Genomic DNA, 16,904 nt, shown 5'->3' on the forward strand with positions numbered 1-16,904 from the left:
GGATAAAAATGGAAAAAGCGTTGCATCCTCATGAGGGGCTCCAAGAAGAAACAGGAAGTCAATGGAGGGAGCAGAATGTTGAAATAAGTACTTTTTTAAAGATTTGAGAATTAGAGAAGGATTTAAAATCCCAAATGGAAAGTCTCAGAGGGCAAAGTGGGACCGACTTTTAAAACATACCCTTAGATTCACTGATGCAAAAAAACAAAGATGGTGGGGAAATTCTTTAAACGCTTTTCTACAAAAAGACAAGAGTCGCCCTACGTCAAAAGGTGGGGGAAATGACCTCAGAGTGTTGAAGGGGAAAGGCTCGAATTTTATGCCCAGCAGAATTACTACTGAAACGAACAGGGTGAAAATACATTCTGAGGCCCACAAAGTCTGAGAAGGCAGGTCACACGTCACAGGGCATCCTCTTCGAAATCTGGCTGGTGACGTTTTCTGCAGAAAGGGAAAGTAACCAGCACTTAGGCCCGATACACGGAAAATCCCAGGTAAGTAAAAACCCTAGTGACATTCGCCGTTCACAGAATCGTCAAGCCCTCCCCAGACCATCACATCGGTGGCAACCTAGACTAGATTCCAGGCTGTTCCAGAATCCCTGAGGGCAGCCGAGGTGCTTGCTTTCTTTGGAGGTGGGAGGCATGATGGAGACAGTTTTCATGTCATCTTGTTAGGCTCTTGAAAAATACCAACACTCTTTAAGTTAGGAGCAGCCACCAGGAGGGAAACCACTGAACATATAACCTTCAAGATTAGCCAACTAGATCAAGTTTTCTTGTATGTAGGGGGACAGAACACATGCAAACAGAAAAATCAGAGAGACGGCCTAACCATATCCCAGTGTGGCAGAAATTACAACAAATAGCGGGGAGTTTAACCCTTCAAAAGATTACAGCTGTCTACTTCTAGCCGTGATGGAGTAACCCATACTGGACCAAAAACCATTAAAAAGCATGGAAAATATACGAGGAAACTGTTTTTAGGCATTTTAATGTAGAAGGGTCAGTGTTTCAACAAATGGTGCTGAAACAACCCTCTCCCGGGTGTGTGAGGCCCCCAAGGTGTCAAAACATCACAAGACACAGAAAATGAAACACAGTCAACACTAAAAGAAGGAGGACACCCAGCGGGACCTGCACACAGCGGCTTGAGTCAGAATGACCGGACAGAGGCCAGCACAGGTGACGGAGACACAGACTTGCTTTAGTTTATTTGGACAGAAGAACACGACTCAGCAACTAACGACAAAACTGTTTACGGAGACACGGCCATGGCGGATGGAGACACGGCCATGGTGGGCGTTGACCGCACCACACCTGGTGGAAGACCAGGACAGAAAGGCTGAGAACGGGGGGTTCCACGCACACCAAGGTCAGAGAACGCCTCTGGTGAGGAATTCAGAGCCATCACTGCCACCGGGCACAGGCTGGAAGGGGCTGGAGGGGGCTCTGGGGGATGGGGGCCTTGGGGTCGAATCTAGTAAAACTCACTGATCTGAGGGCTTAAGACCAGGCATTTTGTCATAGGTAAATTTCATGTCAATCAAAACAAACAAAACAGAAACCCTGGAGGCAAACACCTCAAAGTAGCGGTCATGGTTAATTTGGTGGGAATGTGGGCGATGTATTCTGTGTGCGGATTTTCTGACTTGTGTTTGGGTCTCAAAAAACAGAAAAAGCGGAAACCAGAAAGGGGAAGCATCCCCATCCCTGGGGCTCCTGCTGTCTCCCGACCCAGAAAAGAGCATCTGCAGCTGGGCACCCCCAGGGCTCCCCACAGCTGCCCCGTATCTGGCGCTGGATCCGCTTACGTAAGGAGGATTGAGGCGTTGACATCTGAGATCTGTGTCCTGGCTGCGTCCTCGGGGGGCCTGGCCCTCCCCCGCTCCGCTGCCGGGTCCTGGGTCCTGGGGAACGCCCACCCGGGCTCTCCCCCAGCATCCTGGGATTGGTGCCCCAATGGCCCCAGGAGACAGGTGCCTATCTGAGATGGGCAGATGGGGGCCTGGATGTCCAGGGGGCCGTCCTGAGCCTCACAGGCGGCGGGGTGGGGGGGCTGCAGGCTCCAGCCTCCTCCGACCTGGCGTTGCCCTCCAGCTGCACCTCTACAGCAGCATCTCTGAACTTCACTAAATTATTCACTCCATCCTCCCCAGCACCTTGTGCAGGACCCAGGCACAGCCTGGGGAGTGGGGAGACCCAGGGCTCCAAGGGGGCCGGCTCCAACCTGCCAGCCACACCCCCCATGCATGGGGTCTGGGGAGGTGGGAGCTTGACCATAAAGGGGGAGCGATTCTTTCAGCCTGGGGGGCCCCCCACCCAGGTGCCACTCCTGGGGGAGGGGCCACATTGTCCAGGACCCGCCTTGGCACCTGGAGCCTGAAGCTTTGGAAGAATCAGAAGATGGGGGGCAGCATTCGCCCACCCCGACACCACCCCCAGGGCTGGTGTTTTCCCAGAGTCTCCAGGGACACTGTTGGTGCCGCCCAGTGCTTAGCCTTGGGGTGGGGGGACACTGGGCCCCCAGGGCCATTGCCCGCGCACCTCCCCCCCCCACCTCAGGCAGGGCAGCCCCCGCATGGTGTGATGTAGGGCTCCTGGGCTGGGGGGAGGCCTGTGGAGGGTCCCCTCCACCCCCTCGATGTTTCTCAGGGGGGACCACACTCCAGAGGGTCTCCAAGTCGGCCAGATGAGCTGTCGTCGGGTCCCCCCAGGTCACCATGGCTACTGTGTCAGGGAAGTCCTACCTGTGTCTATGCCCCAGAGGGGTCTCCGGGCTGTGAGCAGAGGGGAACCCACGGGAGGTGTCGGGGAGCCCAGTCCTGAACGTGGCTCTGGGTCCCTCACAAAGTACCAGGGCCCACGGGGGTCTGGGGGCATCACAGGCCCCTGCGAAGTGCTGGCCCGAGACCCCCGGCACCCCTGGAAGGCAGACATCTGGACTCCCTGGGGCTGAGGATCCCTCACCCGAGGGGGACCTGCCACTGGATTCTCCTCCGAGCAGGACCACGTCTCATCACTCCATCCCCAAGGCCCCTCAGGCACAAAATCTGGGTTTTCGTTAATTTACCCAGAACAGACCAAAATAAAATCCCTGCTTGGACCCTCCCCTGGCAAATGAGGTTCGAATGTTTGCTGACTCGCCTCTGGGGTCAGAGAGAGCAGGTCTGAGGACCCACGGGTGCCCCAGGCCCGGGTGGGAGAGGCAGCCAGGCCTGGCTCAGTGCCTGGGCCTCGGGGATCCCACAGGGACGAGGGGCTTTGGGGGCTGAGAGGGGCTGAGCGTGGCCACGGGGCGTGGCCCTGGGACAGTCAGGGCTGCTGCGACATTTGCCGAGAGCGGTCAGACGTGCGTCCTGGCGGGAGGCCATCATGTCACCATGCTCCGGATACACCGCCCTGTAGACAGACAGGCGTTTACCAGCCTCCCGGGCAGGTCCCCAGGAGGCAGCTTCCAAGGCCGTCTCACAGCAGACAGATGATGGGGGGCAATCTGGTGAGTGGCATGACCGCATCGAGTGCAGGGAGTCCCCTAGATCATGCCGGCCAGCCAAGGCGGCAGGAAGAGGCCCACCGTCCCCAGCAGGCAGACGAGAACGAACACCCAGAGGAAGATGCGGTCGATGACCATGGCCACGCACTTCCAGTCCTCCTTCACCTGCGGACAGACACACATGGTCACTCCTGGCCGCACCCTCAGGCCTCACCGCAGCGCGAACCTTCTAGAAGCTCTGTTCCTATCCTGGCCTCCAAGGTCACAGGCACACCTGTACTGGGGTGAGGGGTGGAAAGGGGCCACAGAGAAACGGCTTGTCCAGCTCAAGTCCGGGCTCAGAAGCAGTGGGCTGTGGGGTCAGTGCCCTCTACGGGGGCTGGACCGCAGAGCTGCTGCAGGGGACAGGGCCCAGCATGGTGGCCCCACCTGACTTCACCTGCCTGAGCTCCAAGAAGGTCGTGATGCCTCTGGAGGAATGCCAGGGTCCGCACTGTGTCACAGTGCAACGTGCTCTGGGTTTGCTAAAGCTGGCGGCACCGTGGGGACCAGCCAGTACACCCCCATTTGCAGGTGGGCAAGTGAGGCACAGGGAGGGGGCACCCACAGCCTCTTGGCTGTGCAGGGCAAGAGCCAGGAGCAGCCTGAGCAACGGGGCCTGGCCTCCAACAAAAAGCCCAGGGCAGGCTCCACGGTGGACGGCGTCCCAGGAGTGACAGCTGAGTCCCAACTGCCCTTCACTCCCGCCCCCTGCCCCGGGGGTGGCACTCACGGCCGGCTGCCCATGTGGCTCGAGCCCCTCATGGGTCAGGGGCTCTCTCGGCTCTGTCCCTAAAGCCGCTTGAGGGTGAGGGTCACACGTGAAGGAGGGCACAGCCCTGTGTTGCCTCTGAGCCGTGCAGCTGCCGGGGCAGAGGGCTCCATGCAAGGGCAAGCGGGGGACCCCGGGTTTGAAGTGGGGGCACACGCTGAGTGCATCACCTGCGGTTGCTCCCTTGGACTCGACAAGGAAGGTGACTGCACCGTCCCGTCTGCAGGTGGGACCCTGAGGCCCAGGGCGGTGCAGGATGGGCCGTGGTTACACGTCCACGCTGGGCGAGCAGGCCCCGGCCTCCACCGGGTGTGACCCCAGGGCAAAGGCTCAGGGAGGCCACAGGCGGGTCCTGGGTGGGCAGCTGTCAGCCCTTGAGTGACCAGAAAGGATGCGGCCCCCAGGCTCAGGCCAGCCAGGCGCCAGTGGGTCTGATGGGCCTGGGCAAGGGCAGGCTCGTCACACCCCGTTTGGGGGCCGTCGAGGGAAAGAAGACTTCTCACTGCTGTTTCGTGCTCTGATTTTTAAAGTAATCAGAGGCGTCCTGATAGTTTTAAGCCAAAGTTTATTCTCAGGAAACCAGAGCAAACGGGGTCACTATAAGCGAGGGAGCACCAGGACCCTCTGTTCCAGGAAGCAGCCCCGCGGCGCGCGGCCTCTGCGCTGCCTTTCAAACCGCCCCTCCTCCCAGGATGAAAGGCTCGCAGACAAAGCTGCCCCAGCCCGGATCCCAGGCTGGTTCCTGTGAAGTCGCTTTGCTCCCCAGAGCCCGGGGATGACACCCAGAACCAGAACCAGGTCGCCACAGCCAGGCCCGCGATGCTGGTGGAGGGGTCTGGGGACGAGGGGCCGGCCCTGCGCTGAGGACCGCTGGGCCTCCGAGATCCTGGTGACACTTCAAAGGCGTCAGTCTCTGCTCAGCAGGCCCTCAAGCCCTCACCAGAGCCAGAGGTCCTCTCGTCTCAAGAGCTGGCTGCAAGATGGAACCTTCCAGAAACCCCCAGGTGGCCTCACAGCCCCTTGGGATTCAGGGGGATGACCAGCCGGTACAGGGAGACCGGCTCACTGCTGGAGGCGGGGCTCAGCCACGGGACAGACGGTCCCCAGGGATCACGCATGTCTGGGAAACGATCACGGGCCATTCCCAAGGAAGCAAAGGGACCAGGAGGTTCCTGGAGGGAATGGCAGTGTCACACCCGCCCCCAGGTCCAGGGAGGGGACAGCAGTGTCACGCCCGCACCCAGGGTCCATGTCACGGGCAAGAAGAAGCTAATGCGGGGCGAGGTCAACCTAGCATAACCGATGCCCAGGTTGAGCAACCGGTAATGACCAGGCTGACTGACCAGTGCCCTCCCCCTACCCGCCTGTCTCTGCCCATGCCCTGAACTGGGGCTCAGCCACCAGCCTGGACCCACCCTCACAGGCACCCACGACGTGGCCAGTGGAGCCTGAGCCTCGGGGAGCAGCCCCACTGCCACCCCCCACCAACTCCACGGGGCCCTGAGTCTCAGCCATGTCTGAGCACCCTCCCTGCCCACCCAGACCCCGGGCGCCCTCTCCCCAGCTGGGCACAGGGACGCCGACCAGAGAGGCAGGGCTGTGTCCCGGGCCTGAATTCTCCTTTCACCCCGCCTGGCCGCTGAGGCCACTCAGCCCCCTCCTGTCTCCTCTCAGCCCCTCTCACCCCAACCCCAGGGCCCAGACCGCCCCACTAGTCCTTCTCCGGGAGCCCTTGGCGGGGTGGGGGGCGCTCAAGATCGGGGGAGGCGCTCACCAGGTACAGATGGTGCTGGCAGCCCCACCCCCGCCTGCAGGCTCCCTGCGCCCTGAAGCCCCAAGGGGGTGCCCGAGATGCACTCTGCTCTCTGCCAGCCACTCAGTCACCGCAGGGACCCCCACTGGTCTCGGAGGCTTGGGGCAGAGGGAGCAGACGGCGGGGTGGGGGTGGGGGGCCTCCAAGCTGAGCAGCCGGCTCTGGGACCTGGTTTCTGGGTCTTTCACCGGCCACCCCCTCCTTCAGAGTGGACAGGGCAGCGGGGCCCGTCCGGCACGGCCGTGGCGGGGACTTACCGAGAAGTCCATGTCTTCCGCCTTCAGGTGGTCTGCAATGTACTGGACTCCCTCAACCGCCCGCGCCAGAGCTGGCGACAGGGGCTGGGGTGGCGCGCCGGTGCCGGGGGCCTTGAGCGCGGCACTTGGTGCCTCCGCCTCCGTCCTGCACTTACATTTGCAGGGGGAGGCCTGGTCTGGGGGCGGAAGCTCGGCCGAGGGGGCCGTGGCCAGCGAGGCAGGGGAGCCGTCCGTCGGGCGGCCGGCTGGGGAGGCGGCCTCCTCTCGGGGCACGCAGTACTGGATGCTCTGGGACCGGCACCTCACGCCGCCCTCTGCCACTTCACTGGGGCCGGACACGTGCTGGACGCTCAGGGACCGGGCCTTGGCGAGCCCTGGGGCCCGGGTGCCAGTGGGTGGGCGGCAGGGCCCGGGCGAGGGGCATGGGCCGGCCTTCTCGGCCTCTGAGGGCCGCAGAGCAGAGACCTGGTCCGAGGGCGACGTGCAGGCCGGCCGGTCCGGGCCACAGGATGGGGTCGGGGACGGGGCGGGGCCCCTACTCCTGAGCTCGGGCTCCCCCCGGGGCTCCGGCCAGAAGCGCGGGGCTCCGGCCGCCTCGTGCACGGACCCGACGAGCCGCCGGCAGTTGTCCTTGACCGCGGACGGCCGCTTCATGAAGAGCAGACGCGGCACGACGTCCAGGAAGATGCGGCGGACCCAGGCGGGCATGGTGTGCGTGCGCGGGGAGCGGTGGTGCACGTTGAGCACGAAGACGGTGATGGTGATGGAGAGTGTGACGAAGGTCATGGTGAAGAGCAGGTACTCGCCGATCAACGGGATGACCAGCGAGGTGGATGGGGTGATCTCGGTGATGAGCAGCAGGAAGACGGTGAGCGAGAGCAGCACGGAGACGCACAGCGTGACCTTCTCGCCGCACTCGGAAGGCAGGTAGAAGACGAGCACCGCGAGGCAGGAGACGAGCAGGCAGGGCGCGATGAGGTTGACGGTGTAGAAGAGCGGCAGGCGCCGGATGACGAAGGCATACGTGATATCCGGGTACACCTCCGCGCAGCACTCGTACTTGCGCGTGTTGTAGGTGCCCACGGCGTCCACGATGACCCACTCGCCGCTCTCCCAGAAGCCCAGCTGGTCCACGTGGCTGTGCATGCTCACCAGGTCAATCTTGGCCTTGTCGTAGGTCCAGGACCCGAACTTCATGGTGCAGTTCTGCTGGTCGAAGGGGAAGAAGGTGACGTCGATGCTGCAGGAGCTCTTGTAGATGGCCGGGGGTGTCCACTGCACCCGCCCGTCGTGAAAGAGGTGGGCCTTGGTCAGGTGGGTGACGGCAAAGTCCCCGTCCGCACTGGGTGGGAGACAGAGGGGGTGGGTGAGGTGCCCGGCACCCGCGGCCCGGAAGCTGTCTTCCCCCCGCCCGCCATACGCGCCCCCACTTCGCAGTGGCCTCGCCCAGGACGGGGCGGCCCTGGGCTCGTTGCTCCCCTGCCCGCCTCGCTGTCACCGCCCCTACCCTGGGGGCGATGCTCCGTGGAGACCTTCTCAGCGGCCCACACCGCGCCTGACGCCCAAGCTTGATGACCGTGATTATTTGGGGGCCGGAAAGGCCGTCCACGCCACATCAGGGGCCCCAGGCACACAAGTGGCCCCTGGGTAGCACGCAGAGCAGCTCGTCCCCTGCGGTCACCCCAGAGCTGTGCAGAAGTCGGACCTGTCCGGCCACCTTCTCATGCTCCAGACTGGTGTTTTCTCCCCATTGACCCCACCCCCCTAAACTTAGAGGCAGGACCCCACTTCCTGCACAGGTGAGGACTCCAAGGCCCAACGAGGCAAAGACCAGTCTGGGCCCACCCCGGGCAGGATGTGGACCCCAGCATCACATCCCAGGCCCTCAGCCCTCCTGCCTCTCCCTCGGCCTTGGGATGCCCTGTCCACAGACTGGTACAGGCAACGAGCGAGGGGCTGCTGTCCCAGCCCTTCTCCTCGCGGGCAGAGTGCCCAGCCTGCAGCCCTGGCCCTGTACCTCCCAGACAGTGACGTCCACCTCAGTTTTCTCCACCAAAGACACCCATGGTGGGATGGGGGGCACACTGACACCGCGAGAGGTGAGGCAGCCAGCTGTGGGGACACAGGGACACCTGCTCACGGCCCCCCTGAAGAACCCTTCTTGCCTCCAGAGTCAGCCACTCTCTTCTCTGCAGCTGGAAGCATCCGGTCCCCAGTCTGGGTCCTGAGTGGGTGCCACCTGGGCCTCGGAGGCCCCTCTGTCGGCCTGTTTCCCCACAAGGCCTGTGCTGCCCACGCCGACCGTGCGTGGTGCCCACAGGCCGGTTGAGGCGGCAGCCGTTCCCCCAGCCCCTCCAGCAGCCCTGCCGCTTCGGCTCTGAAACGCTGATGGGAGACCTCGCCTCCTCCCCCCAGGGCACCCCCCAGACAGCTGGCCCCAGCACTGAGGGCCACCGGACGCTAGTCACCAAGCCCATGTCTTCACACTCGTGTGCTGAGGGCACATCGGCCCCGGCCAGGTCCTCAGAGAGCCTAGGGCTCTGCACGTGGGACCCGGCGCCTAGCGCAGCCCCAGGAAGGAGCAGCTTTCCCCAGGGCACGCTGTCACTACCTGTCACCGCTGCACGAAGTCCCGCCCCTACCCCCACAGCTGGTTCCTGTGCCCCCAGCAAGCCCAGGGGTGTGGACAGCGGGACCGCATGACAGCGCACGTGGGAGGAGGGGAGCCCGAGCCGGCTGGTCCCGTCCCTGCTCCAGGCCGCAGACGCCTATCCACGTGAGACCCTCTGCCTGACAGGCCGACGCAGGGAAGCCCCCAGTGGGTGGCACGCCCTCCAGCCTTGAAGGGGTGCCCCAAAGCTATCAAAAAAGCACCCCCCGACCCTTCCCCTCGCCCAGCAGCCTGTGCTGACCACTCGGCCTCACTCAAGCGCACACGGCCCTGGCCGTCAGCTACCCGCTGCCCCTGGAAACAGGACTCCTCAGTGGCCATCCGGCCAGCATCAGCCACCAGCTCTGGGGTCTGTCCTCACCCACGCCCAGCCCCACCCAGAGAGGGCCTCGGTGCCGATCTCCATTCCCAAGAGAAGCTGGAAGGAGGTCCATCCCGCTACCTCCCAGGGGTCTTGGGAAGGAGGCCAGAAAAGGAGGGGGCTTGGGTGGCGGGCCCACTCTCTATGGCTCCCAGAGCAGTCCTGACCATGCTCCCCTGGGTGCCAGAGTTCTGACCCTGGTACCTATGTTCTGGATCAAAGAGCCAAGCAGGTGTATTCCGTGCCAGGTCCCAGCGGGGCAGGGGGCTGGGGGAGCTGAGCGTGGACCCGGGGGGCCCGGGCGGCTGGAGAACTCCAGGGCGCAGGATCAGACCAGGCAGCTTGCAGAGGGAGAGCGGAGAGCCCGCCCCGCCTTCCATTCCCCGAGCGGCCCCCCCTTAATGCAGCCCCGAAACCCATCTCCTCCACGTGTGGCCACTCTCCCACGGCCATTATTGGAATCACTTAAGCTGGAAGAGAAGCCCAGTCGTTCTTAATCAGACAGCAGCATTTTGTAGGTCAGGCCCAAGCCTGGGGGCCCAGGAGGGCTTTTGTGCGGAAGCAGTGAGGTCTTGTGGGGAGGGCAGGGGCTCTGGGCAGACGGCTGGGACCAGAGGGGACCAAATGCTTCCATTGGCTGTAGCTGTAAGTGCTGTGGAACTACCGCCACCCAGGCCCGAGTCTGCATCTGCCCGTGTGGATTCAGCTCAGGGTGAGCTGGCCTGGCAATGACACAGCAGGGACACGGGGACGCGGGAGGGCACCAGGCTGCCCCGAGGTCGGGGACACCTCGAGGATCCCAGGAAAGGACAAGTTCAAGGACGCCAGCCCTCTGGAGCCCACTGTCTGCCACAGTCGTGCCCCTAACACCCCGGCCCCCAGCACAGAAACATCCTCCAAGAGGTCAGATTTCAGAGCCAGGGACACGCGGCCCACACAGAGGCTTTGTTTGCTTGAGTGTGGTTGGCGGGGTCTGGGGAGACTGCGAGAACAGACAGAGGGGCAGGAGGAGGGCGGGGGCGCGGGCAGTGAGCCGGCATGGGCAGGCCAGTCTGGGGCTTCCTCCCCTACACCTCCCAGCCTTTGTTCCCAGGCGCGGTCCACTGCGTGTGCAGGGCCCACTTTCCCCGGACAGGGACTGACTCTGGAAAGGACTCCAGCCTGAGGGGGAGCAGCTGCAGGGCCTGCAGTCATCCTGGGAGGAGCTCAGACCCCTTCCCGGCCCGTGAGTGACCGAGGCCCCTGCCCCAGCCTGGGCAGGGACGGAGCCCCCAGGCGCCACTGCTGCCCCCAGGACCCCGTCTCCTTGCCACTTTGCCCGCTCATGGGCCCGCCCCCCACACCCCAGGCCTCAGCATCCTCCTTTACTCACTCCTCCTGCTTCCGAGCCCACCCTCAGCCCACACAAGCCGCCTGCCTCTTGCTCACACCGGCCTTGGAAGAGCTGCTGGCCGGAGCACGGCTGGACCCGGGCACCTGCCACCCTGCCGGCTAGGAACCCCGGGCTCACTTGTTGTACAGGACGATGTCCGGCCGCCAGATGAGCTCAGAGGGGATGCGGATGGAGGTCACGTTCTCGTAGTCAGCGGGGTCCCAGCGCAGCTTATAGTCATGCCACTCCTGGGGGAAGCGGGGTGGGGGGGGCGGTGAGGGGGAGGGGCGGGGGAGGGAGGGGCGGGGGGGCGGGGGGGCTCCCTCCCACTCACCTGCTTCACCCACACATTCGTCGTCATCATCTGGTTCTTCTCATCCTAGGACACAAACGAGAAGAAGGCAGGTCGTGATGCCCTCGGGTTCAGGACACGTCTCTCTGGCCGAGTCTCTTTACCCAAAAGGACGGGCCAGGGCTGAACGTGGCGAGTGGGGGACCTCAGGAGGGAGTGAGCGCCTTGTCCCTGGAGGCAACCAAGCCCAGGATGGCGGGCCCGGAGGGGACTCAGGGCCAGAAGGAAAGTGAGGATAACATTCAACTGACTTCACTGGTGGCCGGGCCCGTCCCCGCCTCCAGCGACCGAAGGGTCTGAGGGGAAGGGAGACGGCGCCCCTTCCCAGGCAGCCGTGCTGGGCCTGCCCACCTGCATTGCTCCGTCCCGGCTGGCGGGGCAGCTGCCCTGCGGATGGGCTCCAGGTGAGCTGGCATCTGCCCCTCCTGCTGCACCAGGGCAACACACTCACTGGCCAAACTGCCCCCCCAGGGCCTGAGCCTCAGGACCTGAAGGTGAGGGGCTAAAACAGGTGAGGTGGGAGCAGGAGACCCAGCAGGCCCCTCTCCAGGTCACTGAGTGGGCACCTGTCCAGGTGAGAAGGGCCGGACCACACACACTGTGAGCTTCCTTCTGGCCTCTGCACCTCCCCCAACTTCACAGCCCTCCCGGGTTCACAGACGGGCAGTCAGGCCCAGCAGAGGCTGGAGGCCTCTGGAGAAGACCGCCAGGCTCCGTGCAGGGACGTAGGGGTCCTCACACCCCACTCTGAACCAGCCTCCAGGGACTATGGCCACACCCAGCCCACTCAGAGGGCAGCTGGGCTTGGGGGCTGGCTCCTTGCCCGAAGTTTGGGGCAGGGCACTCAGCGGCTGATGGGGGGTCCCCTCAGGGAGCAGGGAGCCCATGGGGACCAGAGAGGCAGGGGCTCTTTCCCTGGGGGAAGAGGGACTGGACACGGGACACAGGGTGTGGGGAGCAGCGCCTGAACCAGCCTCCCCCCACTTGCTGATGGCCCAAGCTTTGCCCCCATCTGCCCCAGACCAGGGACACACAGGCCGTTGGGACAACTGCTGAGGCCAAAGAAACCAGGGGTGGTCAAGCAAGCAAAGCGCCCAGGGCTGGGGGTGTGGGCTGGTGTCCCTGGGAGCCTCCCCTCCTGCTTCCCCCAGGGGACAAGCCCCCATCAGCCAGCTCACAGGAGGGGACATCTCCTGCGGCCCAGGCACTGCCCTTGGTCCTGCTCTCTCTCGGGGCCACCTGGGACAGGCTGCCAGAGGACACTGACGATAAGTGTGACTTGAGTGGGGCCCGGACACCACGTCCAACGACCTCGACCTTGGCAGTGCAGCCCTGCGGTGCGGCCCCCATCACCACGTCCCTGCCCTTCCCCCCTGGGGACAGCCTGCCAGGCTCTGCCCCAGCCCCCACCCCCAGGCTCAGAACAAGCTTCTAGGTGGCTGGGCCTGGCCTCCTCCCCTTCGTGCCAGCCGCCCCCCCAGCGCAGCTGTCCCCCCAGGCACCCGTTTGAGGTGCCCTCTGTACATTCCGGCGCCTGCAACGTCAGCCCGGGCCCAGAAGCGCCCAGGAATTCCCCAGCCTCCTCTGCAGGCATGAACTCACACACACAAGTACTCTGCACCGGGGCACAGACCTGCAGCAAACACCCGAGCCCCACAGACAGTGGGGCAGGGAGGCGGCCCCTTCCACAAATGACCAGCACCCAGGATGGGCAAGGACATCTTGTCAGCACACACGTGTGTGCAGGAGTGCCCTTGGCCAGCGTGGCTGCGGACAGCAGAGTCCTGGGCAAGGACGTCTTGTCAGCACACACGCGTGTGCCAGAGTGCCCTTGGCCAGCGTGGCTGCGGACAGCAGAGCTGGGAGCAGCTCCTGTCCTGCCTGGCGCTGCCACGGGGCCTCGGGTGGGTCCCTCGCTGGTGTCTCGGAGCTGGTGTGCTACAGGCTGTCTCTCCTGGGCAAACCGGGGAAAAGCGGTGATGCGGGGCGGATGCTGCGACGTGGCAGGGGGGTGGATGAGACAGCCCCAGGAGCTCAGCTAGGGGGCCAGGCCACGGTGCAGCCGACCCAGATCATGAAGCCACAGCCACCACTGGGAACAGCATTTGCAAATGCAGGGGGTCGGGACCCCTGCCCTCCTGAGTTGTCTTCTGACTGCGCCCCAGCCAGGAGTACTTTACGGGAAGCATTTAAGGCCTGGTTCCAGGAGGCCTGAGGGCCCAGGCCAGGGCAGGGGGACTGACCGGGTCTCTCTACTGATGGGGTCCAAGCACGGCCCTTTCTGTCCACGTGAATGTGGCTACCGCCCCTCCCACCTCCCAGAGCCCCTTGGGTGTTGCCAGCTCAGCCCCAGATGGAGCTGTCACACTCATCCCATTTCACAGGTGAGAAAACCAGGGCCCTGAGGGTCACCCAACACACCTGGCATGAGCCAGGAACCAGGGCCTCCAGACTCCAAAACTGGTGGCTCCCCGCTCACGGAGCCCACTTGGGGTTGGGGTCCCGGCAGGGGCGTAGGGTGGGCATTTGGAGAGATCTACAGCCTCCTGCAGCTGCACAGCTCCCTCTGTGGAACCAGAGCTGGCTGGAGACCCCAGCCCAAACCCAGCCGGCCTTGGACCTCCTCGTGGCCAGCAAACCAGGCTCCCAGAGGCCCCCTCCCTGCCAGGCCAGAGCCCACCCTCCAAGGCCCTTGGGACCCTGCCCCAGGCTGTGCAGCTACCACCCAGCCACAGGACGGGCTCCCACCCCAAATGGACGCCCCGGCCCCTCCAAAGCCGTGGCTACTCGGAGGCTGGACCCCCTCCTCCCAGCAGCTGCCTTGGTCCCCAACCAGGAAGGGAAACACATCCGAACCAGGTGGAGGTCCAGGTGCTGCCAGGGTGCCGCACGGCCTCACCTCACCCCACGCAGTAGCACGACTTACACAAAAGCCCTAAACTCTGCCACTGGCCCCACAGAGGTACTTCCTGCTCTCTGCCTCTGAAGATGACAGCCTGGACCCCCTGCTGCAAATCTGGCCCTTTGAGCTTTTCTACATGGAAAGCGCAGGGCTTGGGGGTGTCGCACAGAACCTGCCTTGCCTCCCGGCTCGCTTAGGCGTGTGTTCTGGGCTAAGGCGGGGCTGGGGCACACACAGTCCATGTGCAGCTCCGATGCGGCCCTCCCAGCTCATCCAGCCCCCCTGCCCCCGCCAGCCCCGGGGCCACCTCCAGGCCAGCCCCTCCCAGACACGGGTGCTCCCTTCAGGTCACTGCCCCCCACCCCACCCCCTCATCACCTACCACGTCAATGAGCTGCGCGATAGACAGGCCAAAGTGGACAAGAACTACATCCGAGATGTTGGCCACGGGCCGGGACCACTTGTTGTAGCCAGAGAAGAGCTTCTTCAGCAGCCGCTCCTCCGCGTGAGCCCGGGTCTCCACGTGGCTGCTCACTGCGGGGACCAGCAGGTGCGCGGCTCAGGGGCAGGGGATGGTGGCCATCCAGGATGCCCCCTTGGGCCTCCTGCCAGGCCGTGCTCAGCACCTGGGCTCTCTTCCAGCTTCCCACAGCACGTCCCTCCTACCTCAGGACCTTTGCACGTGCTGCCCTACTTCCAGCCGCAGTTTCTCCCCTACCCCCTGGGTCTGTAAGGGGGTCTGTAACTTCCTCGGGGAAGCCTTCCTAGCATGGTGCCCCTCACCATGAAAGTAGATAACTGGTATGATAAGTGCTGATTTGGAAGCGTCCCCGTCAGGCTGTGACTGTGGGAGGGAGGGACTGTATCTCTAGCCACTAGCAGAGTCCTGAGAACCTTGTCTCAAAGTACAAGGTGGGGGTAACCACAGGACAGGAGGGGGAAGAGGGCAGCGGGGGCAGACCCAGGAAGGGAGATGGAGAAAGGAGAGTGAGGGTCCAGCTACCGAGAGCCTGTTTCCTTTGGCTGTGGCATCCGCAAGCAATCACCCAAGAAAAAAAACGTACTTTGACGTGTACGGGGTACTTTAAGTGCAAACCCCGACAATGAACCTGGCACCCTGTGTTCTTGGACGGACACACAGCCTGCCCTCGATGATCAGGTCTGGAGTGAGCCTGGGGAGGGGACCCCTCATTCAGCCCTGCCCATCAGCCACTCTGTGGTCTGAGGGCTTCCCTGCCACTCCCGGGCGACTTCGCTGGGACCACTGCATGGGGGGGCGGGGGTTTGAGGAGGGGGACAGGAGACCCCTGCCGCTCTGCTCCTCTCAGCTCGGTCCTGCTCACCTGTGAGTCACGGATGGACATTAGGAGGGCATTCACAAGCACCCCTGGGATCAGTCCTAGACCCCCAGGACCCTTCACTCCCAACCCAGAGCCCCAGCCTGGTCCCTCTGACAGTAAGGTGTAGCCTACTCCTCACTGGGGAGGCCAGAGAATTACACTCCACTCACCCCTGAAATAGCAAGGTGGCTTCCCAGGGAGCGGGGAGCAGGGGGGCTAGAACTTCCCCTGTCCCAGTGGGCCTGGGGAAGCAGAAGAGGTTTGGGTGGGGCCCTGCCAAGGGCAGAGGCCACCCCTCTGATTCCCTAAACCCCGGTGCAGGGGGGAGGTGGGCAGGCACCATGCAGTCTGCAAGGAAATTTGGCACAATGGATAACTGGGGGTGGGGGAGGGGGGAGATGGACCGCGCCTCTCTCCATCCAAGTTGGAGCTTCTGGGTCCAGCTCTTGAAACAGCATTCCCCCTCACCCACCCAAACCCTGCCTGGCTCAGCCCTCGCCGCAGGACAGCCTTTTGCGTCTGGAGGGGGGTGGGGTGGGGGTAGCCTCCGCGGCTGCCCCGTTGCGCACCCCCGCGGCTTGGGACCACAGCCAGGAGCCTCCCTTTCTCTAGTTCCGGAGGTCCGAGGCCGCCCTGAACCGGGCGAAAGGGGGTCCTTCTAGCGCCCCGAAACTTACCAGGCAAGAGGGCGGCCCCCAGCAGCAGCAGCAGCAGCGGCGGCAGCAGCTGCGGCGGCGGCGCCCCCGGGCCCCCGAGCTCCATGGCGCACCGAGCGGGCTCTAGATGCGGGCGGCTCCCGGCCCCGCCGCGCCCCTGCTCCGAGCTCCGCGCGAGCCCAACTTCATGTCCCCCGCGCCGCGCGGGCAGCTCCGTCCGCCGGGCCTGCTTCGGCCGCTTCTGCCGCGGGGCGCGGCGGCGGCTACCGCGCCGGGAGCGCGGGGCTGTGGTCTCAGCGGCGCGGCCCCGCCCGGACCTGCCCGCCTCCAGCCGGCGAGGAGGAGGGGGGGAGAGAGAGGAGGGACCTGGAAGGAGGGCGAGGATCGGAGGGGGAAGGAGGGGGAACGGACCGCGAGCCGAGAGGGGGCGCGGAGGCTGCGCTCTGCCCGCGCAGGGCCAAAGTTTCCTTCGACCTCCTGCGGCTGGGGACGTGCCCGAGCCACGAGTGGGGGCCCGGTAGTCACTGCGTGCGTCTGGGGAATCCCTGCGCGGTCTGGTTCGCGGACCACGAGACACTGACCCCCTCCAAGTCCCCAGCCCAGCGCCTCCAACGCCTGCCTGGAGGGAGGACGCGCACCCAGGGTCTCCGGGCGCCAGGAGGGGAGCCCCGCACGGTCTGGTTAACTTCATCACCCCCGCCCCGCTCTGCAGTTTGGAAATCACAGGTCTTCCCCAACCAGGCGTTCAGGACAGAGTCCACCCCCATCGGCCTGTCCCTGGCGGACCGGGAAGCGTCCAGGGGAGCCTCGGCCCCGCGGCCCGCCCTTCGGGGTCGGAGAGGACCCTAACGCCCCCGCCCCGGGCGAATCCTCC

General features: G+C 64.3%; 1 protein-coding gene across 1 annotated transcript; it reads right to left on the minus strand.

Annotated features, from left to right (window-relative positions):
• Positions 1-3,421: 3,421 nt before the first annotated feature.
• Positions 3,422-16,136, minus strand: CHRNA4 (cholinergic receptor nicotinic alpha 4 subunit). Its single transcript, XM_022597597.3, has 6 exons — positions 16,052-16,136; positions 14,417-14,568; positions 11,115-11,159; positions 10,919-11,028; positions 6,377-7,718; positions 3,422-3,660 (listed from the first exon to the last, which is right to left on the minus strand). The coding sequence occupies exons 1-6, from the start codon at positions 16,134-16,136 to the stop codon at positions 3,535-3,537; spliced, it is 1,860 nt and encodes a 619-aa protein (XP_022453305.2). The 3' UTR covers positions 3,422-3,534.
• Positions 16,137-16,904: the final 768 nt, after the last annotated feature.

The sequence above is a fragment of the Delphinapterus leucas genome, chromosome 15 (genome assembly GCF_059928025.1).
Source record: "Delphinapterus leucas isolate spDelLeu-1000000601 "Yukka" chromosome 15, BTC_Dleu_Yukka2, whole genome shotgun sequence".
In the NCBI taxonomy this organism is placed as follows: Eukaryota; Metazoa; Chordata; class Mammalia; order Artiodactyla; family Monodontidae; genus Delphinapterus; species Delphinapterus leucas.